The 16,617-nt window shown below is 43.0% G+C and overlaps 1 protein-coding gene across 1 annotated transcript in view; it reads right to left on the bottom strand.

Annotated features, from left to right (window-relative positions):
- The window catches only part of acap3a (ArfGAP with coiled-coil, ankyrin repeat and PH domains 3a), an 81,445-nt gene extending 67,173 nt beyond the window's left edge, over nt 1-14,272 (bottom strand). The window contains exon 1 of the mRNA XM_014135588.2: nt 14,062-14,272. Within this exon, the coding sequence (XP_013991063.1) occupies nt 14,062-14,108 (47 nt within the window). The 5' untranslated portion in view covers nt 14,109-14,272. The remainder of the gene's footprint in view (nt 1-14,061) is intronic.
- Nucleotides 14,273-16,617: the final 2,345 nt, after the last annotated feature.

Raw genomic sequence — 16,617 nt, 5'->3', positions numbered from 1 at the left:
ACTGAGCCACACGGGACCAGAGAAGAATGGCAGAAACTCCCCAAATACATGTGCGCCAAGCTTGTAGCGTTATACCCAAGAAGACTCGAGGCTGTAATCGCTGCAAAAGGTGCTTCAACAAAGTACTGAGTAAAGGGTCTGAATACTTTAGTAAATGTATTATTTCATTTTTATTTTTAATAAATTGGCAAAAAATTCTAAAAACCTGTTTTTGCTTTGTCATTATGTGGTATTTAGGTCTGAAGGTCTGAATACTATATATATATATACATACTACATATATATATATATATATATATATATATATATATATATATATATATACATATATATATATATATACATAATACATATATGGATTTGTGCCATTTACTTTGAACTGAACTGTGTTTACAGCTGTGGTCGTGAGTAGATGGCCTTGTTTTGAGATCAAAGCAAGAGCTGCATGTAGCCACTGTGCACTTTTTGTTCATATCCTTTGCTAGTTAGTGAGTTATTAGCCCAGTTATAGATCATGTGTAGTCACCAATAGGGGAGTGATTGCTTCCTACAAGAGAAAAAAACGTAGAAAATTGAAAAACAAGTCAGGTAAAGAGCTTTCTTTGTCTTTGAAGGGCAGTGTATTTTGAGACAGTCTTGAAGTAAGTAGCCAATAGGCAGAGGGAAGTATTAAGTCTCTCTGTAATAATAGTATGGGAATAATAATGCATTTTATTTTGTAAAGTGGTTTCTTGCATCAAACACAACAGCATTTTTAGCCACTTCCTTGTCTGAAGGACAAATGGATAAGCAGGTTCAAGTCAAGCCCTGCATGTTTTTTTCAAAAGCCTCATGGAATGTTCTGTAGGCCTACAGTACATTAAACACCACACATTGGCTGCTACTGTAGGCTGAATGACAGAACAGCTATTTCCATGTTAAAATGTTATGGGATGCATTTTATCCATTGATTTTAATGGTAGGCCATTCTGGTAGGCCGACATTATGATCAAATAGCCACAGTAGCCTACTTGGCCACTGTTAAAACTGTAAGTTAAAGCGTGTTCAGCCTCAGTGTTCACAGTAAACGCTGGAAGATGCACAGAATTTTCACAATGTTCAAGTTTGCGCTCAGCAGACCTGAAATTTGCTCAGTGCCTAAATTCTTTTGAGGGAACATTGGTTACCATAATTCTGTTACCGGGTCTAAATCCACTTCACTTACTGTAGTTCAATAACCAAAAGATAATCAAGATATGTTTTTCAAACTCAAGGTACCATGTCATAGCTGACACCCACTGGAATTGCCCCTTTGCTGTGAAGACGTCCCTGCTCCTTGGGACGTAGATCTTTCAAACAGTACAGTAATCAAGTTGAAGGCCTGGGTTCTCCAATGACTGCCCTACATTGGCTGGCTGGCTGGCTGACTGGCTGGTTGACTGACTGGCTGGTTGACTGGCTGGCTGGCTGGCTGGCTGACTGGCTGGCTGGCTGACTGGCTGGCTGGCTGACTGGCTGGAGGAGACAGAGGCTGGTGAGACTGGGTTCTAACTGGCAAAAGAGTTTCATCTCATCTCGTTTCTTGAAGAAAGAAAGCCTTTCTTTTTGCCTGCATGCAATGGCTGCAGTTTCAAAGGGGGGAAAACCAATGCTGGCTTCTGCTGAGGTGAAGGTTGTTTAATAGATTGTAAAATGAAACAGAGTGCTTCTTTGGCAATAGGTGTCCAATGAGAGGTGCACTTTGAGAATAGGGAACAATTTGCTTCTCTAATAGACTGATTTGAATAATATTCACCCACCAGCGTGACATTGCACCAGCAGCACAATGTGTTTGTTTGGAAGTGAGATGAAACACCTTGACGTCCTCCTCTCCTGGGATTGAACAGAACAGAGAGAGGGAGAATGTGGGCTAATCCCTGATTAGGAAAGAGAGACTGGGCCTCCTGAGTGGCGCAGTGGTCTAAGGCTGTGCCACTAGAGATCCTGGTTCGAGTCCAGGCTCTGTCGCAGCCAGCCGCGACCGGGAGACCCATGGGGCAGAGCACAATTGGCCCAATGTCGTCTGGGTTAGGCCGGCAGAGATGTTCTTGTCCCATCGCACTCTAGCGACTCCTGTGGTGGGCCGGGCGCAATGCATGCTGACACGGTTGCCAGGTGTACGGTGTTTCCTCCGACACATTGGTGCGGCTGGCTTCCGGGTTAAGCAGGCATTGTGTCAAGAAGCAGTGCGGCCCGGCTGGCTTGGCAAACTGCTGACTTAATCCCTGTCACCTGGACACCCTCAATGGTGAGAATACCTGTAGGCCTGCCCGGTGATCTGTTGGAAAGCCATTAAATCAAGGAGGCTAAAACAGCCCCAAAAAACTGGCAGCAGCAGAGCCAAAACTGCATTTTGTCTAATGTGGGATTCAAAATGGGACAACCATGTGAGAAACATAAAACAGGGCAGACACCACCATTCCATATAATTCCACCACATTCCATCCATGAACTAAAACAGTATCCTTTCTCTTTCACAATGAGATTGCATGACTCACAATTCATCACAGCTTGACCACACGACTATGGGTATCAGTTGCAGTCATAGCTGTGTGGTCGAATGCACTTGGTGGGCATCTTGCTGTTAGAACAATGACTCCCCCCCCCCAAAAGACTAATACAGTATCCCCCCTCCTGTTGACCAAGGTCAGGCTGTCTTGGGAGGAGCACTGTTAAGTTAAGGGAACCGAAGGGCGGCTCACTCACAGATTCAAAATGGAAGAAGCAGGTCAGTATGAAATAGAGCAGAAGCAACAAGACCAAGCGCAGCAGGAAGGAATCTCTTCCAGCTCAGAGCATCTGTGGCCGAAGCAGATCTTCGAGAAGGACAACTACCGTGCAAATGTCCGAGAAGCAATGAAATCTCGTGATTACCGGAACAGCTTGTTGCTATGAGAACAACTGTCATTTAAAAAGGTCTCCAAAATAGGTGAGGTGGATAAAATGACATGGAAGCAACATCATGCATATCTCTTCTTATCTCTACAGAAGAATTGGAGAGTTTTCTCAACACGCTTCATGTCTCCACTCCAACATCCCAGCTACAACATCAACCCCTGAGATTGTCAAAACCAGTGGGCAAGGACAGTGCACCACTTATGAGGATCTTGGATGACGGCCATCTTAAATGTTTAAAAAGACCCACTTCATCCTCTTCAACATAAGTGCTTCAGTTTTCATTCTGAGGAACAGAATGGGAGTATACTTCCCTGGTAGTTACTGGCAGAGATAGACTAATGCTGGGCAGATCTTCTCCTAGAGCAGTCCACTGGATTAATCCAGCAACAAGTGTGCTTCTCTTTTTATTTATTTCACCTTTATTTAACCAGGTAGGCTAGTTGAGAACAAGTTCTCATTTGCAACTGCGACCTGTGTTGTTTGGCAGCATGAGTGAAGGATGCTTTGCGATATAGGAAGCCGATTCTCAATTTAATTTTGGATTGGAGATGCTTAATATGAGTCTGGAAGGAGAGTGTACAGTCTAACCAGACACCCAGGTATTTGTAGTTGTCCACGTACAGTATTCTAAGTCAGAGCCATCCAGAGTAGTGATGCTGGACGGGCGAGCAGGTGCGGGCAGTGATCGATTGAATAGCACGCATTTAGTTTTATTTGCGTTTAAGAGCAGTTGGAGGCAACGGAAGGAAAGTTGTATGGCATTGAAGCTCATCTGGAGGTTAGTTAACACAGTGTCCAAACAGAGGCCAGAAGTATACAGAATGGTGTCGTCTGCGTAGAGATGGATCAGAGAATCACCAGGAGCAAGAGCAACATCATTGATGTATACAGAGAAGAGAGTCGGCCCGAGAATTGAACACTGTGGCAAACCCATAAAGACTGCCAGAGTTCCGGACAACAGGCCCTCCGATTTGACACACTGAACTCTTATCAGAGAAGTAGTTGGTAAACCAGGCGAGGCAATCATTTGAGAAACCAAGGCTGTCGAGTCTGCCAATAAGAATGTGGTGATTGACAGAGTCGAAAGCCTTGGAAAGGTCGATGAATACGGCTGCACAGTAATGTCTCTTATCAATGGCGGTTATGATGTCGTTTAGGACGTTGAGCGTGGCTGAGGTGCACCCATGACCAGCTCTGAAACCAGATTGCATAGCGGAGAAGGTACGGTGAGATTCGAAATGGTCGGTAATCTGTTTGTTAACTTGGCTTTCGAAGACCTTAGAAAGACAGGGTAGGATAGATATAGGTCTGTAGCAGTTTGGGTCTAGAGTGTCACCCCCTTTGAAGAGGGGGATGACCGCGGCAGCTTTCCAATCTTTGGGAATCTCAGACGATACGAAAGAGAGATTGAACAGGCTAGTAATAGGGGTTGCAACAATTTCGGCAGATCATTTTAGAAAGAGAGGGTCCAGATTGTCTAGCCCGGCTGATTTGTATGGGTCGAGATTTTGCAGCTCTTTCAGAACATCAGCTATCTGGATTTGGGTGAAGGAGAAATATGGTGGGGGCATTGGCGGGTTGCTGTGGAGGGTGCCGGGCAGTTAACCGGGGTAGGGGTAGCCAGCCGTAGAGAAATGCTTATTGAAATTCTCAATTATAGTGGATTTATCGGTGGTAACAGTGTTTCCTAGCCTCAGAGCAGTGGGCAGCTGGGAGGAGGTGCTCTTATTCTCCATGGACTTTACAGTGTCCCAGAACTTTTTTGAGTTAGTACTACAGGATGCAAATTTCTGTTTGAAAAAACTAGCCTTAGCTTTTCTAACTGCCTGTGTATGTTTGTTCGTAACTTCCCTGAAAAGTTGCATATCACGGGGGCTATTCGATGCTAATGCAGAACGCCACAGGATGTTTTTGTGCTGGTCAAGGGCAGTCAGGTCTGGAGTGAACCAAGGACTATATCTATTCCTAGTTTTTTTTAATTGAGTGGGGCATGCTTATTTAAGATGGTGAGGAAGGCACTTTTAAAGAATAGCCAGGCATCATCTACTGACGGGATGAGGTCAATGTCATTCCACGATACCCCGGCCAGATCGATTAAAAAGGCCTGCTCGCAGAAGTGTTTTAGGGAGCGTTTGACAGTGATGAGGGGTGGTCGTTTGGTCGCAGACCCATTACGGATGCAGGCAATGAGGCGGCGATCGCTGAGATCTAGATTTAAAACAGCAGAGGTGTATTTGGAGGGCGAGTTAGTTAGGATGACATCTATGAGGGTGCCCGTGTTTACGGACTTGGGGTTGTACCTGGTAGGTTCATTGATAATTTGTGTGAGATTGAGGGCATCAAGCTTAGATTGTAGGATGGCCGGGGTGTTAAGCATGTCCCAGTTTAGGTCACCTAGTAGCACGAGCTCAGAAGATAGATGGGGGGCAATCAATTCACATATGGTATCGAGGGCACAGCTGGGGGCAGAGGGAGGTCTATAGCAAGCGGCAACAGTGAGAGACTTGTTTGGGTACAGACTTGGATAGTAATACAGAATTCTGCAGGCTATCTTTGCAGTAGATTGCAACACCGCCCCCTTTGGCAGTTCTATCTTGGCAGAAAATGTTATAGTTAGCGATGGAAATTTCAGGGTTTTTGGAAGTTTTCCTAAGCCAGGATTCAGACACGGCTAAGACATCCGGGTTGGCAGAGTGTGCTAAAGTAGTGAGTAAAACAAACTTAGGGAGTAGGCTTCTAATGTTAACATGCATGAAACCAAGGCTTTTACGGTTACAGAAGTCAACAAATGAGAGCACCTGGGGAGTGGGAGTGGAGCTAGGCACTGCAGGACCTGGATTAACCTCCACATCACCAGAGGAACAGAGGAGAAGTAGGATAAGGGTACGAACTGACTGTCTAGCACGTCCGGAACAGAGAGTAAAAGGAGCAGGTTTCTGGGCACGATAGCATAGATTCAAGGCATAGTGTACAGACAAAGGTAAGGTAGGATGTGAGTACATTGGAGGTAAATCTAGGCATTGAGTAATGATGAGAGAGATATAGTCTCTAGAGACGTTTAAACCAGGTGATGTCATCGCATATGTAGGAGGTGGAACAACATGGTTGGTTAAGGCATATTGAGCAGGGCTAGAGGCTCTACAGTGAAATAAGACAGTAATCACTAACCAGTACAGTAATGGACGAGGCATATTGATATTAGAGAGAGGCATGCATAGCCAAGTGAACATATGGGTCCAGTGAGTGGTTGGGCTGACTGGGGACACAGGTAGTGGCTGGTTACAGTACTGTGAGACTCAGGCTTGTGCCCGCGTCGACCGAAAGCTTTCTTTTCCTTTGTCTGTTTACCTAAAAGGATATTCCAGGTCGGAATATTATCGCTTTTTTACGAGAAAAATGGCATAAAAATGGATTTTAAACAGCGGTTGACATGCTTCGAAGTACAGTAATGGAATATTTAGATTTTTTTTGTCACGAATTGCGCCATGCTCGTAACCCTGATTTACCATTTCGGATAGTTTCTGGAACGCACGAACAAAACGCCGCTATTCGGATATAACGATGGATTATTTGGGACCAAACCAACATTTGTTATTGAAGTAGCAGTCCTGGGAGTGCATTCTGACGAAGACAACAAAAGGTAATCAAACTTTTGTAATAGTAAATCTGATTTTGGTGAAGGCTAAACTTGCCGGGTGTCTAAATAGCTAGCCCGTGATGGCTGGGCTATGTACTTAGAATATTGCAAAATGTGCTTTCACCAAAAAGCTATTTTAAAATCAAACATATCGAGTGCATAGAGGAGTTCTGTATCTATAATTCTTTAAATAATTGTTATGCTTTTTGTGAACGTTTATCGTGAGTAATTTAGTAAATTGTTAGTAAATTCCCCGGAAGTTTGCGGGGGGTATGGTAGTTCTGAACGTCACATGCCAATGTAAAAAGCTGTTTTTTTATATAAATATGAACTTGATTGAACAAAACATGCATGTATTGTATAACATAATGTCCTAGGGTTGTCATCTGATGAAGATCATCAAAGGTTAGTGCTGCATTTAGCTGTGGTTTGGGTTTTTGTGACATTATATGCTAGCTTGAAAAATGGGTGTCTGATTATTTCTGGCTGGGTACTCTGCTGACATAATCTAATGTTTTGCTTTCGTTGTAAAGCCTTTTTGAAATCGGACAGTGTGGTTAGATTAACGAGAGTCTTGTCTTTAAATAGCTGTAAAATAGTCATATGTTTGAGAAATTGAAGTAATAGCATTTCTAAGGTATTTGAAAATCGCGCCACTGGATTAGACTGGCTGTTGCGTAGGTGGGACGAATTCGTCCCGCCTAGCCCAGAGAGGTTAAGTCTGTTTTTGCCTCTTCGTGCGGTGACATCGATAGACCAGTCGTGGAATTAGTAGGGTTCCAAGTAGCTCTAGGTAGCTAGTAGGCCGCGGTTAGCAGAATGGGCCTTCAGCGGACATCGTGCCTGAGGGGCTGTTGGAATCCTCGGGCAGATTATGTCGGTATTCCAGTCGTAGAGGATCGGTGGGGTTCCGTGCCCCGTACCGGTAGTAGAAGGGGTCCGGATATTGTAGCCCAGGAGTGGGCTTCGGTGGTAGCACAGGAGCCCTGGCCGGGCTAGCTTCAGGCTAATTGGTGCTTGCTCCGGGATGGAAACGCTAGCCAGGAGTAGTCACCTGGGATTGCGGTTAGCTAGTTGCGAAGATCCAGATGAAAATGTTCAGAGTTTGTGGTAGGAATCCGGGGATATGGGGGAAAAAAATGTAAAATAATAATAATAGGTCCGTTATGCTCTGGTTTGAGTCACGTTGTTCGAACTGGCGAGAGCTTTCCGAGCTAAAGGTTAGCTGATGACCGCTAGCAATGGTTTGCTGACTGATCGCTGGTAGGTAGTTAGCTGGCTAGCTTCAGTTGAGGGATTCCACATTTGAAGTAAATAGAAATACTTTAGAAAAAAAACAGATCCACGCCACATTGGGTGAGGCAGGTTGCAGGAGAGTATTTAGAAGTTGAGGTTTAGGAAAATATTTTAAAAGGATATGCGAAGAAAAAGATGTAAAAAGATATATACAAGGGACACGGCAGGACAAAGACAAAGACGTCTGACTGCTACGCCATCTTGGATTATACACTAAGAATTTGAGGTTAGCTAAACTCACTGTAAATACTTGTCACATGTTGATTTGTGAAAGGAGAGGTTGCTTGCGGTTATGTCCTGAAATTGCAATGTAACTACAGTGAATACATGGCTGATTAAAAACAATTATTGCAAGTAAAAGCTCAAATAAATAGCAAAATGATATATAAGCCACATTACATTCCCCTGAGCCTCAAAATGGATAGTAAGTGATTAAACCCTGTGATTATACTACCGCTGAGTTGTACCCATTCTCTAGGCTTAGTTCACATTTGAAAGCCACGCACAGTTAGACATAAGAAATGGAGCTCAATCAGATAAGTAAAGTAATGTCACGTAATATCATCACAATGGAATTTGTTTGCTCTGATCATTCAGAACGGAATTTCAGATTTAGCATAATGTAAGCCATTGATGAACTCATTTTGTCATTGGAAGAATATGTGATGCTCTCTGAGAACATAATAAAATACAAAATTACACTAAATGTATCCTCAGGGTAGAGTTGTCATCTTTTACGGAGCAGAACATTGTGTCACATGCTCAGCATTCCTCCAATGCAGGCCATATCCTGGAATCTGACACGTTTATGATTTTCCTCCCAGTTATCTGACTGTGGGTCATGTATAAAGTCATTCATTCTCTCAAAGACAGACATGCACACACGCACGAACACAGAGTGGAGGTCAAAGATTAGTGACCTTGAATTCCCTGGCTGTCCTCCTTGAATCTGTCAGAGCTCATCATGACAACCAGGCTGGCAGGCTGTCAGCTTCAAGGCAGCCTCACATTACACACTGCCTCAGATGTTTCCTAGAATGGGGAAGGAGGATCCATGCTTATGCATAACAGCCTAGGTTGAAAAAATACAGGATAAGACAATAGGATTCTAATATCCCATTAGTCTTTGCATAAATGCAGAAGAATTCTAAACAATATCTCCCGAGTGGCGCAGAGGTCTAAGGCACTGCATCTCAGTGCTAGAGGCGTCACTACAGACCCTGGTTTGATCCCAGGATGTATCACAACCAGCTGTGATCAGGAGTCCCATTGTCACGCCCTGATCTGTTTCACCTGTCCTTGTGATTGTCTCCACCCTCTCCAGGTGTCGCTTATTTATCTCTGTGTTCCCTGTCTCTCTGTGCCAGTTCGTCTTGTATGTTTCCAAGTCAACCAGCATTTTCCCAGTTCTCCTGCTTTTTGCATTCTCCTTTTTCTAGTCCTCCCGGTTTTGACCCTTGCCTGTTTCTGGACTTTGTACCCGCCTGCCTGACTATTCTGCCTGCCTTGACCACGAGCCTGTCTGCCACTCTGTACCTCCTGGACTCTGATCTGGTTTTGACCTTTTTTCCTGTCCACAACCATTCTCTTGCCTACTCCTTTGGATTAATAAACATTGTAAGACTCCAACCATCTGCCTCATGTGTCTGCATTTGGGTCTCACCTTGTGCCTTGATACCCATAGGGCGGCGGTCAATTGGCCCAGCGTCGTCCGGGTGAGGGGAGGGTTTAGACGGAGTAGGCCGTCATTGTAAAATAAGACCAACAATGCGAGCAAAAATGACAAAGTGAATTTAGCAGTACAGCCCTTAAAGTGGAAAATAAACGCAATCGTAGTGAATTTCAGCTAACTGCATAGCATAACTGTTTACTGCCATTCTATACATTTAACGTTTTGCAAATGATCTACAACCACTTTATTACTTGATTTCCTGACCGCTGGTCACGTTTTCAATGCTAATCCTGTAGAATCAGCAAAGGCGCTCGTCCAATGAATTTGTTTATTATCAAACACTCCCGCATGGAACTTTAACGTTGTCTTAACCTCTGTTATTTTCAACCTACACTAACAGCTCAACGCCTGAAGCCAGTCAGCTCCAATTAAAAAGTCTGTACTGTCGCGGTGGAAGCATGGAACTCGGGAACTGGGCGAACAATGCCCACATTCTGCTTACAAACTGAGGAGGAGACAATGCAAGGAGTTGGACAGAGCAGGGACAGAAAGGGCTATAGTGCCAGCAGTCACATTAATTGACAGGAGGCTGGTTGTAAAGTGACTGTTCTCTCCAGCCGCACCGCACATCTCAGCTTCATAAATACTCAGTACTCACCCACAAACACGGGCAGTATTATTTCAAGTGTGCTGTAAGGTCATAATTAACAGGAGAAAATGGGTCAGTCGGAAAATAGGCCTGCATGCTATCATGTTAGCTACTGTGGATATATGCCACCGTTTGTTGTTACATTACACATGGTTTATAGGCAGAGTGGCACCTGTGAGTTACAGCAACGTGTGTGATGTATACTTTTGGGACTGCTTCATAAGTGAAAGCGAGGCCACAGATAGACGACACATGTTTTACAAGCACGTGAGTGCGACCTCAAACTAACATCTCAATAAGGGAGAAACAGCACCAATGTTACTGTATGTTGCCAATGTTGTGCTGCAGCGAACACAAACACATGCATCCCTGCGGCTGAGTGACCATTATAAACCTCTCTCGAAACAGATGTGGATTGGAGTGCCATGGCTGCAGTCTCACATCTGTCCAACGGTGTATCCATAGAGACCAAACACAGGGTACACACAGTCATGGAGGACAATGGAGACATTTTCACAATTTCGGAGCTACAAGGTGGCCACTTAATGCACCATATAATTTGGCTTCTTGGTAATCTAGAAACCAAGAGCGTAAGAACACAACTGAAGAAGGTGTAAAGAGCATTGTCCTATGAAAACAGAAGAGGTGTAGAAAGGCTACATCACTCATACTAAATAGCCCGTTAAACACATGACAACTGTATATTAAATTGTATTGACGAGGATTGTAATGGTGAACCACAGCCATCTTTAGCTCATAATGCTCACAATGCGAACCCAACATGCCGAGTGTGAAGACAGCCAGTCAGAATTGATGGACTGCGTGTTATTATACGTGTGGGAAGTAGCCCACTAGGCCTAGTATTCCTCTCAAATACCAAAGGTGAAAAAAGTTGATTCCCTCTATTCTGGTTTTGACTGTTTCCTCCCAGTCAGTCAGTCAGTCAGTCAGTCCAGCTCCAGGGTTTCTTACGTAATACCTCCACTGTTTTTAACTGTCACCAAAGGCCCATTTCAATATGGACTCAATGCCATGTCACCGACAGGATTCAGTGAGAAGAATATGCTTCAGAAGTGTGTCTCTTTTGGTGTCAGCAATGGTCATTTCAGGATACAAAACAGCCTCGTCATTGCATAAGAATTTAGTTATAGAGTTGGCATAGCTATCGCTCAACCTTGCTCAAAAGTCTGCACATGATAACAACTCTTTTATGTGATTTTACAGGTCAGTAGCTCTTGCCAACTTTTGCATTTAAGGAGTGTTATTTTCATTCCAAATGGAAAGCAATGGGGAAAAAAACAAAGATATATTTTCTTATTGTTACATTGCGTCTCCCTCTTGAGACATTCAAGGAAGAAACTCTGAGAAGCTCTGAGAGATGGGCTAACCAACGTCTGCCTAGTGCCAGATGATCCACTCTGGTTGCTACAGTACAGCCGTGCTCTTTTAGCACATAAACACGGAGAGAGTGGTTTCTGTAAATACCCTTCACTCAGCGCTTCCTGAGACCTGCCTGCCTCTCCTCTCTCTCAGGCCCAGATGGCAGTCATTAAGGTGCTGCTGCCAAGTCTGGAAGTCTTTGATTTGGAGAGCAGATTATATCCGTGGGAGCTTTACTGTGGCAGTGGTGCACACACATGTAGAAAGACCCATGCATGCAGGCGGACACCCCACACAGCCTGCCTGACAGCCCCTCCAGTTCCTTCCACACATAGGCAGGGGAGGTAGGAATATATGGGAGGAATGAGATCCAAGGTTGGGAAGGGGATTGGGAAGGGATGTGGGTGTAAAGGAATGCCTCCTTTATTTACCTAACTTTTGGTGCTATGTGTGCTTCGCAGCAACCGCAGCAGCCGTAGTACGAGGAGCATGAGGCAGTGCGTGCAACCTTTTAGTTTCCCTCAGATCCACTGTTTGAAGTGCTTCCTTTTGTGACTGTGCCATTTTGTCAGGAAAACAGTTCATTAAAAAGGAAGAGACTTTGGAGTTGGGAGAGTTCCTGCCATATAACATCCCAGCTAATCAGTCCCAGTCATGGAACACATCTCTCTAGATCCTCCAAATACTATTCAAGTATCTAGTGGAGACAAGGGATGGACATGTGTTTCAGGAATGGACAATAGGCCTATTTGTCATTAACAATACGTATTGTGTTATCTAAAGAACAAGTAGAAGATCAAAGGGTCATTCAAATTCTACATTATTACCAATATTTGTACAGACAGTGACCATGCAGTTGAACACAAGGTCAGTGTATGACACATGTATGACACATAATTGTTCCCAAAAACGATTTTCTTGAGGAAGCCTGCTAAGGATTCTAAATACATGTGATCTATGAATGTTCATGCATCATGGAACGGTTAGGGGAGAAATTGCATGATGTCTGTCCCATGGATGGGCTCATCACCCGAGGAATGGAATGTAGCAGACACTAGTCAAGTTATTAACACTAATGACAATATAACATTATAGTATTTTCATCTGTAACACTTTTAGTGATAGGAAATCCCCCCCGACAAAATGACACATGATCCGCGCCAAACCTTCACGCACCTGTTAACCCTGTGCGAAAAATGCAACGCTTCCTAAATTGCATCCTGTACAGGTTCTCCTTAGACCGAGATGTATCTCTTAGTAGTATTTGGTGTGTGTCAGTATGATTATTGTGGCATCAGTAGCCTCTGAAACATTAGAAACCTGTCCACTTGTCTGACCACACAGGTCTCCTACACAAGCATATGTTGTAAGCCATCCATGCAAGTACGATGTAGTGATTGAGAAACCAACATTCTGAGCCAGAACTAGAGGTAGTTTTGTAAGTGTTGCAAAAAGGCAACATTTGTCTTAAGGTTGCCCTCATTGGTTTCCAGACTGAGGCATAGGGCCACATTCATATTGATAGACAAGTTAGAGAGATTGTTTCCCTTCAAAATTCTGCAAATTCTGCAGATACTTCAAGAGTAACTTTGATGTTCCCTCTACGCAATAAAAGAACAAAAATGATTATATATTTTTTTCTGATGTGATTTATGAGGTCAGAATATTGCCATTGACGACCATTCGTTTTATGGTAAAGAAGTAACAAATTAGGTTATGTCAAGTTAAGTCAGAAAGGTAACCAAATTTTACAAAAAATAAGATGGTCTCCACACATAGAAAACCCACCAAATAGTTGATGCTTTCAAAAATATATGTTTTTGATGGCAAAATACAAACATTTGGATTTGTCAGGTTGATAAAGTTAGGTATTTCAGACCAAATATGACTTAATTTCAGGTTAATATACCATTACACAATATGTTACATCACATGTCAATGCTTTTGATATAATTTCTGTTTTCTTACCACAAAATGTTGCATTTGTTCAACATTTCCAGAATATTGTTCCACAAAATTGAAATAAAAAAACGGATTATTTTCATAATCAGAGGTCTATTACAAGTATTTCTGAAGGGTAATATTTAGTTTTCCTCATTTGGATCCATGCTGGGTCTCACACAGGGTTAATTCACCATGCGCTCACTGTCCATTCATCCAAGGTTGTCCTATGATAAGCAATGGACATTTTTACGCATTTCTTTGAAAAATTGGCAAGAAATATATGTATTAATAGTAAATAGCCATGTCCAGCCTTATGCAATTCACTGCAATAATTGCCTTGGAATGGAAATATAGGATAAATGAATTGAAATGATGCAAAAAAAATCACCCTGACAGCAATTTACCATAACTTATTTACAATATGAAGCAAATGAAAGGCTATGCTGTTCCAACTATTTGCAGATTCAAGGCGTTTTGGAATGTTTGAATCCTGGCAATCGTCTTCCTCGATAGGGCGAATCTCTGAAGAATTCAACAAGCGAACAGAAGATCTGCGCAAATTCTTACCTGAACCGGGGTGAATCTTTCACACATTCTTCAAAATCCACCGTCATTTTGGCTGGATTTAGTCTTCAAGCTTAATTAATCAATTTCATTTCCCGAAAGTTACAAACGACAGAGTGTAGATAAGTAGGCTATTCCGATGTGCAGCGATAGCCAAAGCTCCCGTCTTCACTGTGTTACTACACTGAAACAAGAGCCTGGAATATTTGAACCGCTAGACCGCTGCAAAAATAGGGACTATCGTCATAGTTCATTCTCAACAAAAAGCGCACTCAAATTTAGGGATCGTATCCTGACTGAAATCACCTCGCATATGATAGCCTACAACACACAACATTTGTGTATAAGGGCATGATGTCAATATCAATTAAACAAATGTATTTATAGGTATTACGCCGTTACTGCAGAGACAGTATGAGTGCACATAGCCTGCAGTTTGCCCTAACCCTAACAGTTCATGGATGCTTATCACACAGCGTGTGTGTGTGCGCGCGTGTGTGTGTGCGTGCATGCATGAATGATACTAAAGTCAGTATACTTGAGAGTGTATCAGAGTGAATTAACTGTTTTGAGCTTGGAGTTTCCTCTCTAGTCTCAGTCAGTCAGATGACCTTTGGCCTCTCATCACAGCTGGCAGTCCTTGACTGAAGCACAACTAAATTCCTCTTTTCCCCAGTGTCCATCTCTGTTGAGATCTGGAGGCAACACATTCACACAGGCAAACAGATTCTCACAGAGAAACATGATATTAAAAAGGATTTCTGCCCTGGCAGCCCAATGTGATAACTGATACAGCGAAGATGCTAACATCTGGCATGGCTCTGGTTCAAGAAGGAGTTGAGGAGCTCTGGAGCTGTGCAGAAATCTCCACTATTAAGCTGGAATTTATTACCCCTACTCGCCTCTCACACATGCAATGGGTCAGTTTTTGTCATCACCAAATCTGTCCCTTTAGAATCTGTGATTCTGAAGTCGCATACAGCCTAACTCTTCAGTCTGTGAAATGGTCTTCTATTGCTATGTGATACAATAATTAAACTATAGACACCCACACCCAGGCAACATCATGATGGACATTATAACCCAGGTAGTTTGGGTCGTGTATGCTGATTGGCTGAAACAGCATTCTAGCCGTGTGTATATCAGACAATATACCTGATGCCGAACTACTTGTTTTACTGTTATATTTATGTTGGTAACCGGTTTATAATAGCAATAAGGCACTAACAACCTATGGAAATTATGGGGAAGAAATTCATGACAGGTATATTAACTAGCTAAAATGATGAGAGAGAAACATCTACCTGCCAGCTGTTCAATGAACCCCATAAATATAGAATACCATATTTCAAGAGCATCCTCCATTCCCCTCCCCATCCCCATACGTAAGGCCAAAAAGAGAGAATATTATTAATTCACAGGAAATGGGAAAGCTGGAGGGAGAGAGTGCTAGAGATTTCACTGCAGGCTTTTATAGAACACTATTGTTCCTTCTTATCCCTGCTTTCAGAGGCTAGCTGTGCCCCTGAATAGGAATGATCTCACTGCCCGGCCCTCGCCTCACTACTCAGCTGATGGGGAGATGTCTTGACTAGCTGGATGCAATGCTGCTAGTCAAGACTTGGCCTGACTAACTCGTTTTTTTCATGGAGATGTAAGCATGAAGTCACAATAAGTAAATAAACTAAATGATGATAAGGGGTGAAGCAAAGGATGCATACATTCCGATCATGGGATAGACCCTGGAAACCATAACATTGCAGTTTATTTCATTGATGTCGTTCAATGACACCACTGTTGGCTCAACTCTCAAGACCATTTAATTTTAAAAGTCTGATTAAATTTGACTCCTGTGCCCCAGGAGTGGGATTATACATGACAGGTTTTAATATGTATGAAAGGAAATATGGAGGGCAGGCATTTGTTTAAATGATGATGTAAAGATATAGTTATTTATTAGAGCTTTGCAAAATGTAACCCATTGAGTAATTGAAATTGAAATTTGAAATTTAAATTTGGGGACTGACTCTCTAACACAGGTACCAGACCTGTGCCAAAAACACACACACAAAAACATTTTTGGTGTCAACAAATTTAATTTCCTAACTACTTCCTTTCCTTGTTGAAGTGTTAACGTTTACTTAGAAAACTCCTCTCTTTCCCATTAAAATACTGTGTTTCAGTCTATGTATCTGACAGACAGCCATTGACCCATAAGCCTGCATTACAGTGAGCCGAGACAGTGGGCCAACTGTCCTTGAGGCAGGAAGAGGATAGAGAAATGTGTTCTACTGGAGCATGTATTGTGGAGTTTGTTAGTCTATGACAAAAGCAGCATCCCTGCATGCTGCAAACCCATGAGTCTCTCTTACATAAACATCCTTCATCTCTTCAGGCCCTAAAATTAGACTTGCTTAAATCAAGGCCTCTCGCTCTCTCTCTCATCCCTTGCTCCCTTTCTTCCTCCGAGATCAAAGCCTTTCTTCTCGTTCCACATTCACAGCTTTTTGAAAGCTATTGAGTCAGCAGACTGATCTGAACACGCTGGGTGAGATATTT

The sequence above is a fragment of the Salmo salar genome, chromosome 13 (assembly GCF_965601325.2).
Source record: "Salmo salar chromosome 13, fSalSal1, whole genome shotgun sequence".
Classification (NCBI taxonomy): domain Eukaryota; kingdom Metazoa; phylum Chordata; class Actinopteri; order Salmoniformes; family Salmonidae; genus Salmo; species Salmo salar.
The sequence above is the reverse complement of the archived record's forward strand: the minus strand, read 5'-3'. Positions and strand labels throughout refer to the sequence as shown.